The 15,236-nt window shown below is 25.3% G+C and overlaps 1 protein-coding gene across 33 annotated transcripts in view; it reads right to left on the bottom strand.

Annotated features, from left to right (window-relative positions):
* The window catches only part of LOC107449188 (uncharacterized), a 74,409-nt gene that overhangs the window by 2,520 nt on the left and 56,653 nt on the right, over positions 1-15,236 (bottom strand). For 30 of the 33 annotated variants that reach the window (XM_071181586.2, XM_087161280.1, XM_087161282.1 and 27 more), the window contains 7 exons: positions 12,673-12,765; positions 11,357-11,422; positions 10,379-10,447; positions 9,820-9,894; positions 8,048-8,143; positions 5,109-5,204; positions 1,914-2,003 (listed from right to left, as the gene is read on the bottom strand). In XM_071181586.2, the coding sequence (XP_071037687.1) occupies positions 1,914-2,003; positions 5,109-5,204; positions 8,048-8,143; positions 9,820-9,894; positions 10,379-10,447; positions 11,357-11,422; positions 12,673-12,765 (585 nt within the window). The remainder of the gene's footprint in view (positions 1-1,913; positions 2,004-5,108; positions 5,205-8,047; positions 8,144-9,819; positions 9,895-10,378; positions 10,448-11,356; positions 11,423-12,672; positions 12,766-15,236) is intronic. The other 3 variants (XM_087161283.1, XM_071181584.2, XM_087161287.1) reach the window with 2 other exon arrangements.

Genomic DNA, 15,236 nt, shown 5'->3' with positions numbered 1-15,236 from the left:
CACTGATTACAATAATGACCCCGTCAAAGAGATTCAGTTTTACTGGGCAGATCTTCACTGAGTGGCTCTAAAACCAAGGTTGATAGACCACAGCAAATTTTAAGTCTTTGTATTTATCTTATTTTTGGCTTATAGAATGGATAAAAAAATAAAAAGTTTAAGATTTTATGAATTAGTTTTATAAAGGTTTTACGAATAATATTAGTTTCAAAATTAGAAATTTTTTTGAAATTTCAAAAATTCATAAATTTTGAGCAGTTATTAAACAGCTGTAACTCAAGAACTAATTGACCAAGAGAGGTAAATTTAAAGGCATTTAGTTCAGTTCTAAATGGCGTTTATTAAAATAATGTAACATGGCTTAACTTTTTAAACAAAGAATTTTTTTTTAAATTTTCTTCTGATTTAGAATTTTTTTAAAAATTTAAAATTAAAATTTTTTGGAAAAAATATTTTATTTAACAATATATGCGTCGAATTTTAAGATCGTATCCCAATGAGATCACAGGGTGCATAGCCAGATTTTTCAACAAAAAATAAGCACTTTCTAAGCACTCAAAAAATATTTTTAATCACTTTCCAACAAAGAAAAATTCATAATTAGGATCTGTGCAGTAATAAAAATTATTTTTTTCTATCTTTTAAAGTTCTTAATTTATAAACATAAAATCAATAAAATTCAAAAAACATTATCATAAAAAAACAACTAGTTTCTGATAAATATTACAGAGAAAATTGAGAAAATCTTGCATTTCTTGTAATTTAGAACGACAACCAGCATGGTCTAATATTAAAAAATAGAAAATTAAGCACTTTTCTCAAACCTGAATGAAAAAAGCACCTTTAAGAGTTTTTAAAAATCGTAAATCAAAAATAAGCACCTTTAAGCACATTATTAAATTGCTACGCATCCTGGATCAGAGAGGAAAAAAATATTTTCTAGTTTTAAGATTACAACTCAAGTAGTTAAAACACATGACATATTATGTCAGTTGTTCAACAAGAAAATTTTTTTATCTTTATGATCCAATAGGAATATTGTCTTAAAATTTGGCAAGTACATTGAGCTGAAGTTAAAATATTTTTTTTTTTCAAAAATATTAAAAATCGTGTTTTGGAGTATTTTAAAATTTAAAAAATATACATATTTATTAATCAATAAGACCATGCTATATATTTAATTAACTGTCATTAAAAACTGAGCAAAACAGCACAAAATTTAGCTGTTTAGGATAATTAGCTCTCAAGTTTTAGCTGTTTAAAAACTGCAAAAAATTTTACTTTTAGAAACTGCTTTGCTCAGAGACAAATGGCATCTTAAAATTCAGTATTTTCTCTTATCAAAAGGTGAATTTAATTAACGTGCTAAAAATAGTTAAAATCTGAATAGCCGACATAAAAATAAATTATAATGGGTTTATTTAATAATAATTAGCCAAACACATTTATAGTGCAAAACATTAAAAAAAACCTTCATGGCATTATGAAAAGGAAGATTCCCATTTCATGCAAAGTGTGAAATTATCTGCATTAGTAGTTGCAATTCTCCCCAAGTAACATACAAAAGCGAAACTGTCAAATATGTTCTTGTTTATGATTTTTGACTAATTAGTCTGTTCTGCTTAGTGCTTCATAATTTGCTTCATATTAAAACAATTCATCCACTATTTTATTAGCATAAGTAATTAATTTTGAGCAATTAGAATTTTCTGTTCTTTACTACTTTCTCATCAAACATGTATTAAAATGAAAAAAATACAACAGTCTACTAAAGTAACACTTCAAAAATTACAAGTCTAGTTTAAATAATTAATTATGACAACAGTAACCTACATTGACGAAAAAATATAAAAATATGCCGTAAAATTTAAATAGCTATTTTAACATTCTTAACTTTTCATAAAATTACCTACACTGTTAATACTGGGAGTACAACCTTCACTCCACAGTGGTAAATTATCCTTTGCAATAGCATCATTTTTTTCCAATTCATCCATCAAATCCTAAATAGTTCAAAATAAGATTGAGATAAAATAGTAAAACTTGATAATATTCACAATTTATTCGGAATACATTGTTTAAATTTTGCATTTTAACAAAATTACTTACAAGACTAATTTTTGAAACAGCATTATAATACTTTTTTGCTGAAATTTCAAGGATGTAGAAAATTTTTTAAAAAAGGTAGTCTTACACCAGTTTCACCCCAAAGAATACTGACAGTATCTCAGAAGAAAAAGCTGATACAGACAATGTGGAGTATTCCCAATGTGATTACTTGAGAATCAAGAGACAATTTCAATAGCTCAAAAATAACAGAAATTTTTACTGGCGAAGCAAGGGATGAAAACTGAATCTTTAGTTCCACCACTATTATTCAATGAATCAACAGTTTTGCTCCTCACTGGAGAGAATAAAAATTTCCTTTTAAGTAGGGGTGCACAACCTGCGGCCCGCGGGCCAAATGCGGCCCTTCGACTACCGAAGTGCGGCCCGCGAGAGCTTCTAAACACAATAAAAAAATTTTAAAAAAGGGCAATTTTTAATCGCACTTTTAAGTCATCACGTTTTGACACAATTAATTTTAACAGATTCTTTAGTAAATGTATGTTTAACGCGCTATCTTTAAGCCGATTTTATAGTAAATATAAATGATTTTTTTAAAACAGTTATTTCCGCTTTTCTACGTGATTTCGAAAATCCCGAATTTTTATTACGACGCGAGTTTCAGATCGCAAATTTAAATAATCACTTTTCTTGCACTTTATTTGTGACGATTTCATTTTAAATGCAAGTGATTTTTTATTTTTTTTTTGCAATTCTTTCTCTTTTTTCAACAATTTTTTTCGGCAGTTATTGCTATGCATTCCCACGTATTATAAAAAATTCCAATTATTCTATTACGACATGCAAATTTTAAATCATGCATTTGACACGCTTTATTCGTGCTGATTTCAGCATAAATATATATTTTCCCACTTATTTCTATGCTTTTCCACGTGATTTTGACTATCCCGTTATTTAACTATGATGTTATTACGACACGTGATTGTTAATCGCGCAATTAAATAATCACTTTTTGATACGGTATTTCGGTAGAGTTTTATCGTAAATCCTAGTTATTTTTCCTTCGTTTTTATTTCCGCAACGAATATGATTTGGTCGAATGTAATAATGAATTGTGATTTGGTCAAAAACCAAATATTCGGCAAAAAAAAGAAGAAAAAATCGACTGAACGCAGTACAATTGGGGCCAAATAGCAAAATCTTTTACTGCTACTAAACACTGAAACTAAAATTTTAATGCTCAGAATAATATTTCCTAGAAAAACGTATTCATAAATTAACTCTAAAAAGAACGTTTTTGCCAATCAAGGCAAATCAAGAACGTTTTTGAAAATGTCGAAAAGCGAAACAGAGAACATAAAAACCAATCTTAATTTTTGAAAAATTTTTTTAAAGCTGAACATCTCAGTTTTTCAATTGCCAGAAAAAGCCAAGAAAAATGAATTAAGTCATCAGAACTGCTATTAAAAATTACTGCGTTATAGTGAAAGCGTATAAAAAAAGTTTTTTTTTTATTTAAAGAAAATAAAAAGATAGAAAAAACGTTCTTAATTTTTAAAATGAAAAACTTATGCTCAGAATCTCAATTTAAAGTTTTCTCATTGCCATAATTTTGGAAGAAAAAAATTGCTATAATATAAACTTTATTAGTAACTTTATTTTTAAAAAAAATGCTGAGTCATAATAAAAATGCCTAAAAAAAGAAAAACAGAAGAAACAAATTTTTCTTAGTTCCTGAAACAAAACTTTAATACTGAAAATAACACTTTTCTATGTTACTGGTTATTTATATTACAGTACAGGGAAAGAGTGATAATAAATTAATACTATGAGACGTTCTGTTAAAATGCTGGGTTATAATAAAAGCAGCAAAAAATGGAAAAAAATCCTTCTCAATTCTCAAAGTATCGAAAAAATTGTCTGATTATAATTTTTTAAAAAAAAGTGATATTTATAAAAATTCAAAAATTAAAAAAAACTTAGAAAAATACATTTCTAAAAAATATTCTGCCGAATATTTGACTGATCATTCAACCAACTGAATTTTTCACAGAATGGCCAAATACTCGTTACATCCCTCCCTAATATAAATGCAATGTTATTTCAACTTGAGAAATTCATAAAATGGCGGAAAACGTGAATTTTTAAACTGCTCACTGTTTGTAGTTTAGATTTAAATTTTTTGTTGCTTAAGTGATCTTTTTCGATAAAAAAAAAGGAAAATGTTTACGATATAAAAAATCTAATAATTAATAAAATAAAATAACAAAGTACATTACAAAATAAGCATTGAATTTTATTTTGAACTATCACAGTTTTGCTTTTATTTTAGGCTTTTGTTTAAAACCTATAAATTTTCTTCAATTAAAATATTTAATTTGAATTTATAATATTTAAATATGACTAAACTTTTTCCTATTTTCATTCTGTGGGCATTGCAGTTTTTTTTATTTATTTATTAGAATTTAATTCTAAAATGAATTTTCGTATTGCATGATATGATAAAAAAAACATTTCTTTTCATCAATGTTTATTTATTTTGATAAATCTATTGTTCATATAATAAAAATAGCAAGTTGTTTTTTGTAAAAAAAAAGTATAAGTTTTTTTATTTTTCAATGAATTCTAATAATGGAACACTACTAAGTTATTGATATTACTAAGTTTATTGATAAAAAAAATGGAACGCTAATGTTTAAATAAACATTACTACATTTGTCATTAACATGTCTAAATACATGTGCGGCCCTTCGTTAGCCAACCAGCTGTGCAAGTGGCCCTTCACTCAAAAAGGTTGTGCACCCCTACTTTTAAGGAAAAAAAAGGAGAAATGGATGCCTTTGAATTAGTAGAAAATTCATTGTTTTCTTGAAGACAAAAAAAGGTAAACAAACAAAAATGCCATTTTTTTTTTCATAGATCCAGTTTAAATAATTGATTATCACAACTGTGACACACATTGAGAGAAAAAATTTAAAAAATATGCCTTCAAATTTAAATAGTTATTTTAAACATTCTTAATATTTCATAAAATTACCTACACTGTTAATATTGAGAATACAACCTTCACCCCACAGTGGTAAATTATCCATTGCAATAGCATCATTTTTTTCCAATTCAACCATTTCCATCAAATCCTAAATAGTTCAAAATAAAGTAGGGATAATAAGAATGAGATAAAATAGTCAAACTTTATTATCTTTACAATTTATTCAGAACAAATTATTTAAATTTTGCATTTGAACAAAATTACATACATGACTAATTGAATAAAATTTTCAATGCATATCCAAAAGTGTCTAATCGGAAGCATTACATCCCTTTTAAATTTGAAAAAAAAAATATTTAAGAAATAAAAGTTCTTAATACATTGATATTTAAAACTATATCATGAAAAATAAAATGAAATCTAAAACCATTAAATTTTCAGCCTCATAAGAAGCATAATAGAATGAAAATATTTTAAATCTTAACCATTAAAAATAAAGTAGAATTCCAAACAATTTAATCACAAGCTTTTAAAAAAAAATTAAAAATAGAAAGAATCAATAAGTACAATATAATACTTATAATAAATGGAAGTTTCAAAATATTTATAGATTTTTGTCATAACTATTTAACTAAATCTTTAAAAACAAAAGTTTTTAAAAAATTACAGTTACTTTCGGGAACGAATATAAATTTAATTAACTAATAATAGAATTATAATAAAAATAAAGCAATACTAGAAACTAAATAATACCTTTAAGGAAAAAGAAATCTTTTTAGTTAAAATTTTATGCAACCATAATCTTTTTTCTTTGTTCATTAAAATGATTTAAACCAAAGATTGCAAAAATTAGTACAAGGACTCCCCTTCCCTTTTTAGATTTTTTCTTTTATGGACCCTATTCTAGCTTTTAACATTTTACTCAGTTCTCGAGACTTACGGGCTAAATAATCTCATAATTACATAAGTATTGGTAAAAATATATAAGTAGCTTACAAGTTGCTAGGGAACATTTGTGCAAATATTTCTCTTCAGTGTAAGATGGAAATAGAAATCAACTTTTGACAACAGTCAAAAGTTGCTTTTCAAGACAATTATTGTGCAACATTTGGCAAAAATTTAAATACAGTAGAACCCAAATTTAAAGTCACCTGTGAATAAAAACTTATTGCTTTTAACATCTTTTCATGGCCCCTTTCATTTCTTATATCAATAATGAAGAAAAAAAATTATGATATTTAGATTTGAAACGGCCTTATAATACTATTTCCCTGAAATATTGAGGATCTAGAAAATTTTTTAAAAAGGTAGTCTTCCACCAGTTTCAACCCAAAGAATACTGACAACATCTCAGAACGAAAAGCCGGTACAGACAATATTAAGTATTCGCAATGTGACGACTCGAAAATCAAGAGACAATTTCAATAGCTGAAATAATGGAAAATTTTTCACTCGTGAAGCAAGTGATGAAAACTGAACCTTTAGTTCCCCCCCCCCCAATCATTCAATGAATCAACAGTTATGCTCCTCACTGGAGTGAATGGAAATTTCCTTTTAAGGAAAAAGAGAGAAATGGATGCCTTGGAAATAGTAGAAAATTCATTGATTTTTTTAAGACAAAAAAGGGTAACCAAAAAAAAAAATGCCAATTTTTCTCTCAGAGATATAATTAAATTTTCTCTTATTACTAAATTAATTATATTTAATTTAAGTTTCAGATTTTATTTAGGTATCCAACAAAATATATTTAAATTTGAAGAAAATTAAATTTTAGTTTTCATGGGAATTTCCATGCCTTCGATATGGCAACATGCCATCGTTTACAATGCTTATGTCCAGTCCATTGAGTGTCACTAATTCAAGGCTTTGTTGTATTTTAAGATGGTGCTGTTGTTGCAGTTATATTTTTCATTAAAATAATGATTTTAAACTAAATTTATTTCCTTTGTTTTGCTGATACAATATATTTATGAGAACACTAACAATAATTTCTCAAAAACAGATTAAAAATGTACCATAGAGGTACAAGAAATAAAATTAATTAACACATTATTTATCATTACAAGACTATGAAGCTTAAGGGGTAAAAATCCAAGTAATAGCAGTGGTTAATGAAGAAATAACTGATCTTTGTAAAGCTATGCACACTGAGTATTACAAAGGCATCTTTTAGCAGTTTTTTAAAGTCAATGTGAAATAACATTTTTTACCCACCTTAATTTACTTCCTAAATTAAATAGCAACCAATTTGCTATATTGGAAAATAACTTAATTTTTCCTTTAAAATAAGTTAGAGCTTAATCATTTAATATGCAATTTGCAGTCTACCTTTTCAGTGAGTCACAAACAATAAATGGAAAATCCTATGGGACTGATAGGTATTGTATAGTCAAAGAAATTTGTTGCCTGTGAATGGTCATATCTTTGCCATACATCACTGGTTCATGGTAAGGTAATTTGCAGCTTCTGTTTGTCCGAAGACTGGAGCACCCAGATGAAAGGAAGATTCCCATTTCAAGCCAAGTGTGAAGTTAATTGCATTAGTAGTTGCAATTCCCGGAGTACCATACAAAAGCGAAATTGTCAAATATGGTTTTGTTAATGATTTTTTACTAGTTTGTTCTCCTTAGTGATTCATAATTATCTGTCAATGTCTGTTAGTGCTTCATAATTTGCTTCCTATTAAAACAATTTGTCCACCCTTTATTAGCATAAGTAATGAATTTTGAGCAAGTAGAATTTTCTGTTCTTTATTACTTTCTTATAAAAAAAACATGTTTTAAAATGAAAAAAAGTTTTAAAATTAAAAAAACAATTCATCAGTCTACTAAAATATCCTCAAAAAGTGACACTAAGAAAATCACAAGTCTAGTTTAAATAATTGATTAGGACAACAGTAACCCACAATGAGGAAAAAAATTTTAAAAAACATGCCTTAAAATTTAAATAGCTATATTTTAATCATTCTTAATTTTTCATAAAATTACCTACACTGTTAATGTTGGGAGTCCAACCTTCACTCCACAGTGGTAAATTATCCCTTGCAATAGCATTATTTTTTTCCAATTCAACCATTTCCATCAAATCCTAAATAGTTCAAAATAAAGTAGGGATAATAAGATTTAGATTAAATAGTCAAATTTGATAATATTTACAATTTATTCAGAACAAATTATTTAAATTTTGCATTTGAAAAATATTACATACATGACTAATTGAATAAAATTTTCAATGAATATCTAAGAGTGTCTAATCAGAAGCTTTACAACCATTTTAGCTTTGAACAAAAAAATTAAGAAATAAGAGTTCTTAATTAAAAAAAATACATTGGAATTTAAAACTACATCAAGAAAAATAAAATGAAATCTAAAACCATTAAATTCTTAGCCTTATGAAAAGCATAATAGAAAGAAAAAATTTTAAATTTAAAAGATTAAAAATAAAGTAGAATTCTAAACAATTAAATCATAAGCTTTCAAAAAAAATCAACAGGTACAATATAATATTTATAACAAATGGAAATTTTAAAATATTTATAGATTTGTCATAACCATTAAACTAAATCTTTAATAACAAAAGCTTTTAAAAATTTAGTTATTTTCAAGAACTAATATAAATTTAATAAACCAATAATAGAATAAAAACTAATAGAAATAGAATAAAAACTAATACAAATTTAATAAACTAATAATAGAAATAGAATAAAAATTAAGCAATACTAGAAACTAAATAATACCTTCAAGGAAAAATAAATTTGCTTCAGTTAAAATTTTATTCGAATATAAACCATAATCTTTTTTCTTTGTTCATTAAAATGATAAATATGTTTGTCGGACCTCTGATAATGGTTACACTATAGGAAAATCATATAGTTTAATACAACTAGAAGGAATAACATTTAATTAGAAAATATTTACAAACCAAATTTTAACGAACCAAATTTTAACAAACCAAAGATTGTTTTGTTAAAATTAGTACAAAGACTTCCTTTCCCCTTAAAGACTTTTTTTTCTTTTATAGACCCTATTACAGATTTTAATATTTTACTCAATTCTTGAGACTTACAGGCTAAATAATCTCATAATTACATAAGTATTGGTAAAAATATATTAGCAGTTTCCTTTTTTTAATTGATCTAGCAAATTATAAGATATATACAAACATATATAAAAACAAAAAAAATAGTAAAAAGAATTTTTAAAAATTTAAAATTATATCTTATAATGGTATTTCATGCAAATAATTACCAGAATAAAAATATCTGGCTATATGCTGGTAGGTCTTATTTTGTAGCCTAAATTAAATTTGTGTTTCCACTTTGCTCTCATAAGGATATAATCATTTTTGTGAATTATATAATCAAATGCTTGAGTGCTTGATTTAAAATAATTATCAAATATGTTTGTCGGACCTCTGATAATGGTTACACTATAGGAAAATCATATAGTTTAATACAACTAGAAGGAATAACATTTAATTAGAAAATATAAAGCAGGTTGACATGTTTCTCTGAAGTGGTTCTCACCAATGTCCCTTAAAATCTTTGGATGATAGTTAGGGCCTTTCTTGCTACAGAGTCAAATATTACTACAGTCTAGAACCAATGCTTTAATCTAAAATTTATTTTTAAAATATATACATATACTGTCAAAATTATTTTACTTAATTATTTAACAATAAAAAATCTTATATATAGTTAAAATTATGTACAATAAGTTCTCTCTCTCTAAGTTATGATTTTTAATTAAAAAAATTAAATTTACACTTATGTCTTGACTTGCTTCATTAGAAAGCATGGCTGCCATATTAATGCTTGAGTTACTCATACTAGTAATGAACTGAAAAATAATAAAGACATTAGCAAACAATTTAAAAGCAAACATATAATAAATAAAGTAAAAACTTTTAAATTGAATAATAAGCAAAAAGAAACAAACTAAAACATTACAGTTATCAAAATAAAGAACTTTACAAAACGCCAAAAAAAAATTACATTTCCACCCGAGTAGGATGCACAAAAATTTGACAGACAGACAAGAAAAAAAACTTTTTCTAACTAATAATTATAATGTGATATCAATTATTTCAAAAAATCTTAAGATTGCCAAATTCATAAATACTCAAGAGTTTAATTAATCTTATTAATCAGGTAGAAATTTAAACAAATTACATCATACCTTTACACAAAAATTTACAACATTACTATCAGAATTCTTAATCTATTTTTTACTCCAAAATAAGATTTCATTATGTAATATTTCATTAGTCATAAACAAAGTATGAATTTAATCAGAATTTTTAATAAAAAGTAATTATATTTACATTCATATCTTCGTTTTCTTTCATAAGAGGCAATGAATCAGTATTACTGCTGGAGTTACTATAATCAATCTAAAAAAAAGCATTAGAAATCAACTTTTGGAAAAATAAACATACAACTAAGGCTAGGTTTTAAGGGTCGAAGGATAAAATTTATTGTAGTCCCTTTCCTTTATAAAAAAAAAAATGTAATATTTTCTAGAATTTGTGAAGAGTTTTTATTTAAAATTATAAATATTTTCTCGAATAAGATAATTTTCAAAATTAAAAAACATTTTAAAGGAATTTCCATGCTGCTCACAGAAAATCTTTGAAAACCAAAAATAACAATGTTTTCTATTACCATTATAAAGATCCCTTCAACTTTAAAGGTGAAGCTTCTCTCGTTTTCTTTTATCACTATCAAAACCAGTAACTGAGATGCCTTAAAAACTGGTGTCAGATAAAATTCCTGTCCACAACAAAAAGATTTTTTGATTTTGCATAGATATCTGGTTCTTTCTAATTTAGTTATATTATTGTGGAAAAGGCCCTTAAAGCAGAAAGTGCTTAAAACTGATATATGTCACAGAGCATTAAGTGCTGATGATTTAATAATCAGCCACCCAATTTAATTCTTCCCAATCTTAAAGATCTAAGTTAAATCAATTAATGTTCCATTTTCATCACCAATTTAGTTGGAAAAATAAAATGGCTTATCTTATAATTAAAAAGTAAGAGTGAGTGAAAGTATTTGTATTTTTAATGAATACCCAGAGGACATTTGCTATTATCAAAAGTGTTGTTGCTAAACATAATATATATTTCTCCTCCCGGAAAGAAAGGTTTTCAGTCTTGTGACTGATACTAAGAATCGCAAAAGGAGGCAAGAAATTAGGAATCTCAATATCAATGAATAGAGGTAATCAGAAAATCAAATTACTATTCCATATTTTAAGGGGAAAAAAACATAAGATTACATTATAAGTGAAAATTACTCACATTAATATTTTCCTCTGGAGATGCAGAAACTAAATAAACATAACCATTTTCATCGGTACAATATACCTTAAAAAATTAAACAAATGATCTTTTTCAGCAAGATGTAAAATATCTATTACATATAAATTAAATGATATATTAGAAGAAAGTATATTAGCCTAATTTAACCAACTAAGCATTTTCCTTCGGGCAAGTTCTCCCAATGCACAATTTTCTTATTTAATACCAAAAGAGAAAACTTCTTTTTTTTTTTTTGTTATCCAGAAAACAGGTGAAAGAAAGTTTCAAAAGGCCAATTTTCTAAGGAAACACTGTAATGCTTCAAAATTTTAATTGTGTGTGTATGTATAATGTCGTAGCTGAGTGGAAGGATTTACAAAAAAGGAATAACATAAAAAGATTAATTGAAGCTTGTAGAATTTCAGACATGAAAATCATATTAACTCAACACACAGATTGTAAATAAGCTATGTATCACCTAAGTATAATTCTTGAAAAAAAAGTAGTGTTTGCTTTAAGAGTTTGTCATTAGAAAAAAATAACTTTTCTCAGCATAAGGCAAAAAGTAATTCAAAATATTTTTCATTATTTAAAAATGTATAGATTTTTGTACTAAATTTAAAATCTAAATTAAATATTTTTTTGTTACCTTTATATGGAAAATTAAAAGTTTTAATTTTACTTCTTTTTCAAAATCAGTTTCATTCAGCCATTAACACCCCCATTTTTAAGATTTTTAACAATGGTTAAATTTTCTTACTCTCCATGTTTAATTTTTTTAATAATAGCTAATTTTTTTTACTCTCATTCGATATTTGAATTCAAGGTCTTTATAGGGAATGTTCAAAATTATTTTTAACATTTTTAAAACCATACAAGTAGGATATGCATGTAAAGAAAATAACAATTGAAATATAAAAATTTCAAAAGCAACAAAACCCCAAAAAAAAGTTTTTATATTAATAACACCCCCAAAAAAAAAGTTTATTATAATTAAACCCAATAAAAGTTTTTATAATAACTAATTTTTTTAAAATTATAAAAAAATTATTGTCTACTTGTATATAATGAATTAAAAGTATAAAAAATAAATTTTGGAAATTTAGTTTTATACATAATATGTCTCCTCCGTTTTGAACAATTATTTGATGAAAATTAATAAATACAATTAATTGTTTTTTAAACAAACTGCTTTGATTGACTAAAGTAGTTCCAATTATAAGGAAAATCTCTTAAGGACACTTTAATCATTAAATGAGGCTATAATAATGAAATAATCTCTTAATGATTTAGAATATTAAGCAAGCACAACTTACTTCATTATTCATATCGATATCATTAAAACTCTTAATAGGAGGTTCCTCAGAATCATCTTTAATCTCTTTATTTCCAGCAAAAGTACTATATGACTGTAATAAATTAATATTCTTAATATTGCCATTAAAGAGTGAACTATATCTTGGATGTGGCTTAAAAAGAGACGTAAAAATAAAAAAAGATTTTTAACTGATTTATAAATGCCAATCACTTTACACATCCATAAATAGAAATAAAAAATTTTAAAGATGTACACATATTTATATATACTCCATGTTCTATTCACTGTGACACAACATTGTCGCAGAACCTTCATGCGGATAGATTTTTCTTTTGAGAAGTAAAAAACTGTTTCCTTTCATGCAGAAATTTTCTAAAAAATTCTTTTTCTTCATAATTATATTCAAAAGATGCCTTTCTCGTGCATCAGAAAGGAAAGAAGTGTTTGTTTTTTTAATTCTCATTTGAGAATGAAAAATAAAAGTAAAAAATTTTAGTTTTCTTTTCTGCAGAAATTTTCAAAATATTTTTTTTTTCCTTCTAGAATTAGATTTGAAAGATGCCTTTCTCCCCCATCAAAGGGAAAATAAATGCTAAGGATTTCTCTATTCTTATTTGAGAATTAAAAAATTTGATAAAGACTGGTTTCTGCTAGAAGTTCAATTAGATAATATAAAGAAAACTGCAAAATCATGAAAACCTTTAAACTTAGTTTGCTCTGGAAATCATGTTCTTTCGTTATTTTTTTTTTTTTAAGAACACCATATTGCACATTTTATTAAAATTGGACTGTGAAAGCCAATCACGTTACAAATTAATTAATCAATTTGATACAATAGTCCCTCGTTTTTTTAAACCATGTTTTAATAAAATTTTCCAAATTGACCTAATATTTTTAATATATTATGCGCATAAAAATTTCAAATCATGCACCAGTCTTCAGTTCATCGTTCAGAACTCTCGCCGATTCAATCATAATTGTATGTGATGTTTTGACCATTTTTTCAGCAATTATGGCAATGAATTTTTACTTTTTTTTCTTCAATCCCGATGTCTTGAGTTGCTCAGTTATTATTGATATTCTCGTAATTTTTTTACAAAATACTGATATTATCTCAGCATGAGAAGATCGAATTGCGAAAATCAAGTTCATTTTTAGTTCTATATGTTAATTGAGCACAAGTCGAATCAATGAGGATAGCTTTTGTATTTATAAGCTTATGATAAAAATAACATTTTATAATCTGTTTGAAACTTCATATTTTGTTTATAGTATATACTTAAAATAGGGTTGGCATTTTGTTTGAAAGAAACCTATTTGTTCCAGAACACTGGATGAAAATGGAAAGAAAAAAAAACTGGACAAAATGAAAACTAAAAATAACCAATAAAATTGTTTAGAAATAAGTGTTATAAGAATATAATTTTAAACAAATTAAATATAAAAACGAAAAGTTCTCACTTTTAAAAACATTGCTTTTCTCACATTTACTCCAGTTTAAAAAAAAAAAAAATTTCAAACTAGTTAAGAAGCAGTTGAAGTATTCATTCATAACAGTGTGATTATAAAAATTTGTATGTTGTTCATTAATGTGAATCCTATATACCATTAATAGTAAGAGTATGTTTAGTGTATGATTTGCTAATTTAGTAACAATAATTAAATTTCATAAATTATATTCTCACAGTCTTTATTTAATTTTAAAATTAGGTTTTACTTTGCTTATTTATGCGAATTATTGAAGGACTACAAATAATTTAATTCACAAAATTCTTTAATTTTATATTTCTTTCCAAAAAATTTGCTTTATAGTTTTCTCTTAATTGAAAGTGATACATTAAATAGTTTAGATAATATAATTATTTTAACTTGATAGCAATTATGAACTGTTTAAAAAGAGTGTTTAAACTTTTAATATTTCTTTTTAAAATGGAGTTCTCTTATTTCTTCCACTTTGGTTGAACAAAAGGCAATTTTTCCACTGTGGAAAAAACTTGTTATTCCTGATTTGAAACATGTTTCTATAAACCTAAAAAAATATATATAAAGAATTTTTAATAAATTAAAATGGAAATAGATTAAATTCCAATTCACCAAAAAAACTGCTTTGAAATGATTTAAATGCTCTAATGTAAAGCCTAATTTTGTGTGAATAATTTTGGTGAATACAAATTTCAAAACTATGTTAAAATTTTGAGATTGTATTGGAAAGATACTTAGGAAAATTAGTAGCAGGGTATTATATTGTTGTATTATTATATTGTATTGTTATATTGTATTATTACATTACAACATATTGTTTTATTCTCAAAATTTATTTTACATTCCTATTATCACAAGTACATACTTTCAAGAATTATATATTGTTGATAAAAACAAATAAAACAATTTAAATCATGGACTGCTAGGCTAACCAGGTTGTAAATAAATAAAAACTAAGCTTATAAAATTGGTTTTATTAAGTTGAATAAAACTAACTCTTTAAAATAAGGAACAGAAAACAATTAAAAAATTTTTTAAATAAAATAGTGCATTCTTATTAAAGTGAAAAATGAAATCCGA

This window comes from Parasteatoda tepidariorum, chromosome 4 (genome assembly GCF_982258835.1).
Source record: "Parasteatoda tepidariorum strain Cologne lab strain chromosome 4, Ptep-v5.0, whole genome shotgun sequence".
In the NCBI taxonomy this organism is placed as follows: Eukaryota; Metazoa; Arthropoda; class Arachnida; order Araneae; family Theridiidae; genus Parasteatoda; species Parasteatoda tepidariorum.
This window is presented reverse-complemented; position numbering and strand designations above follow the sequence as displayed.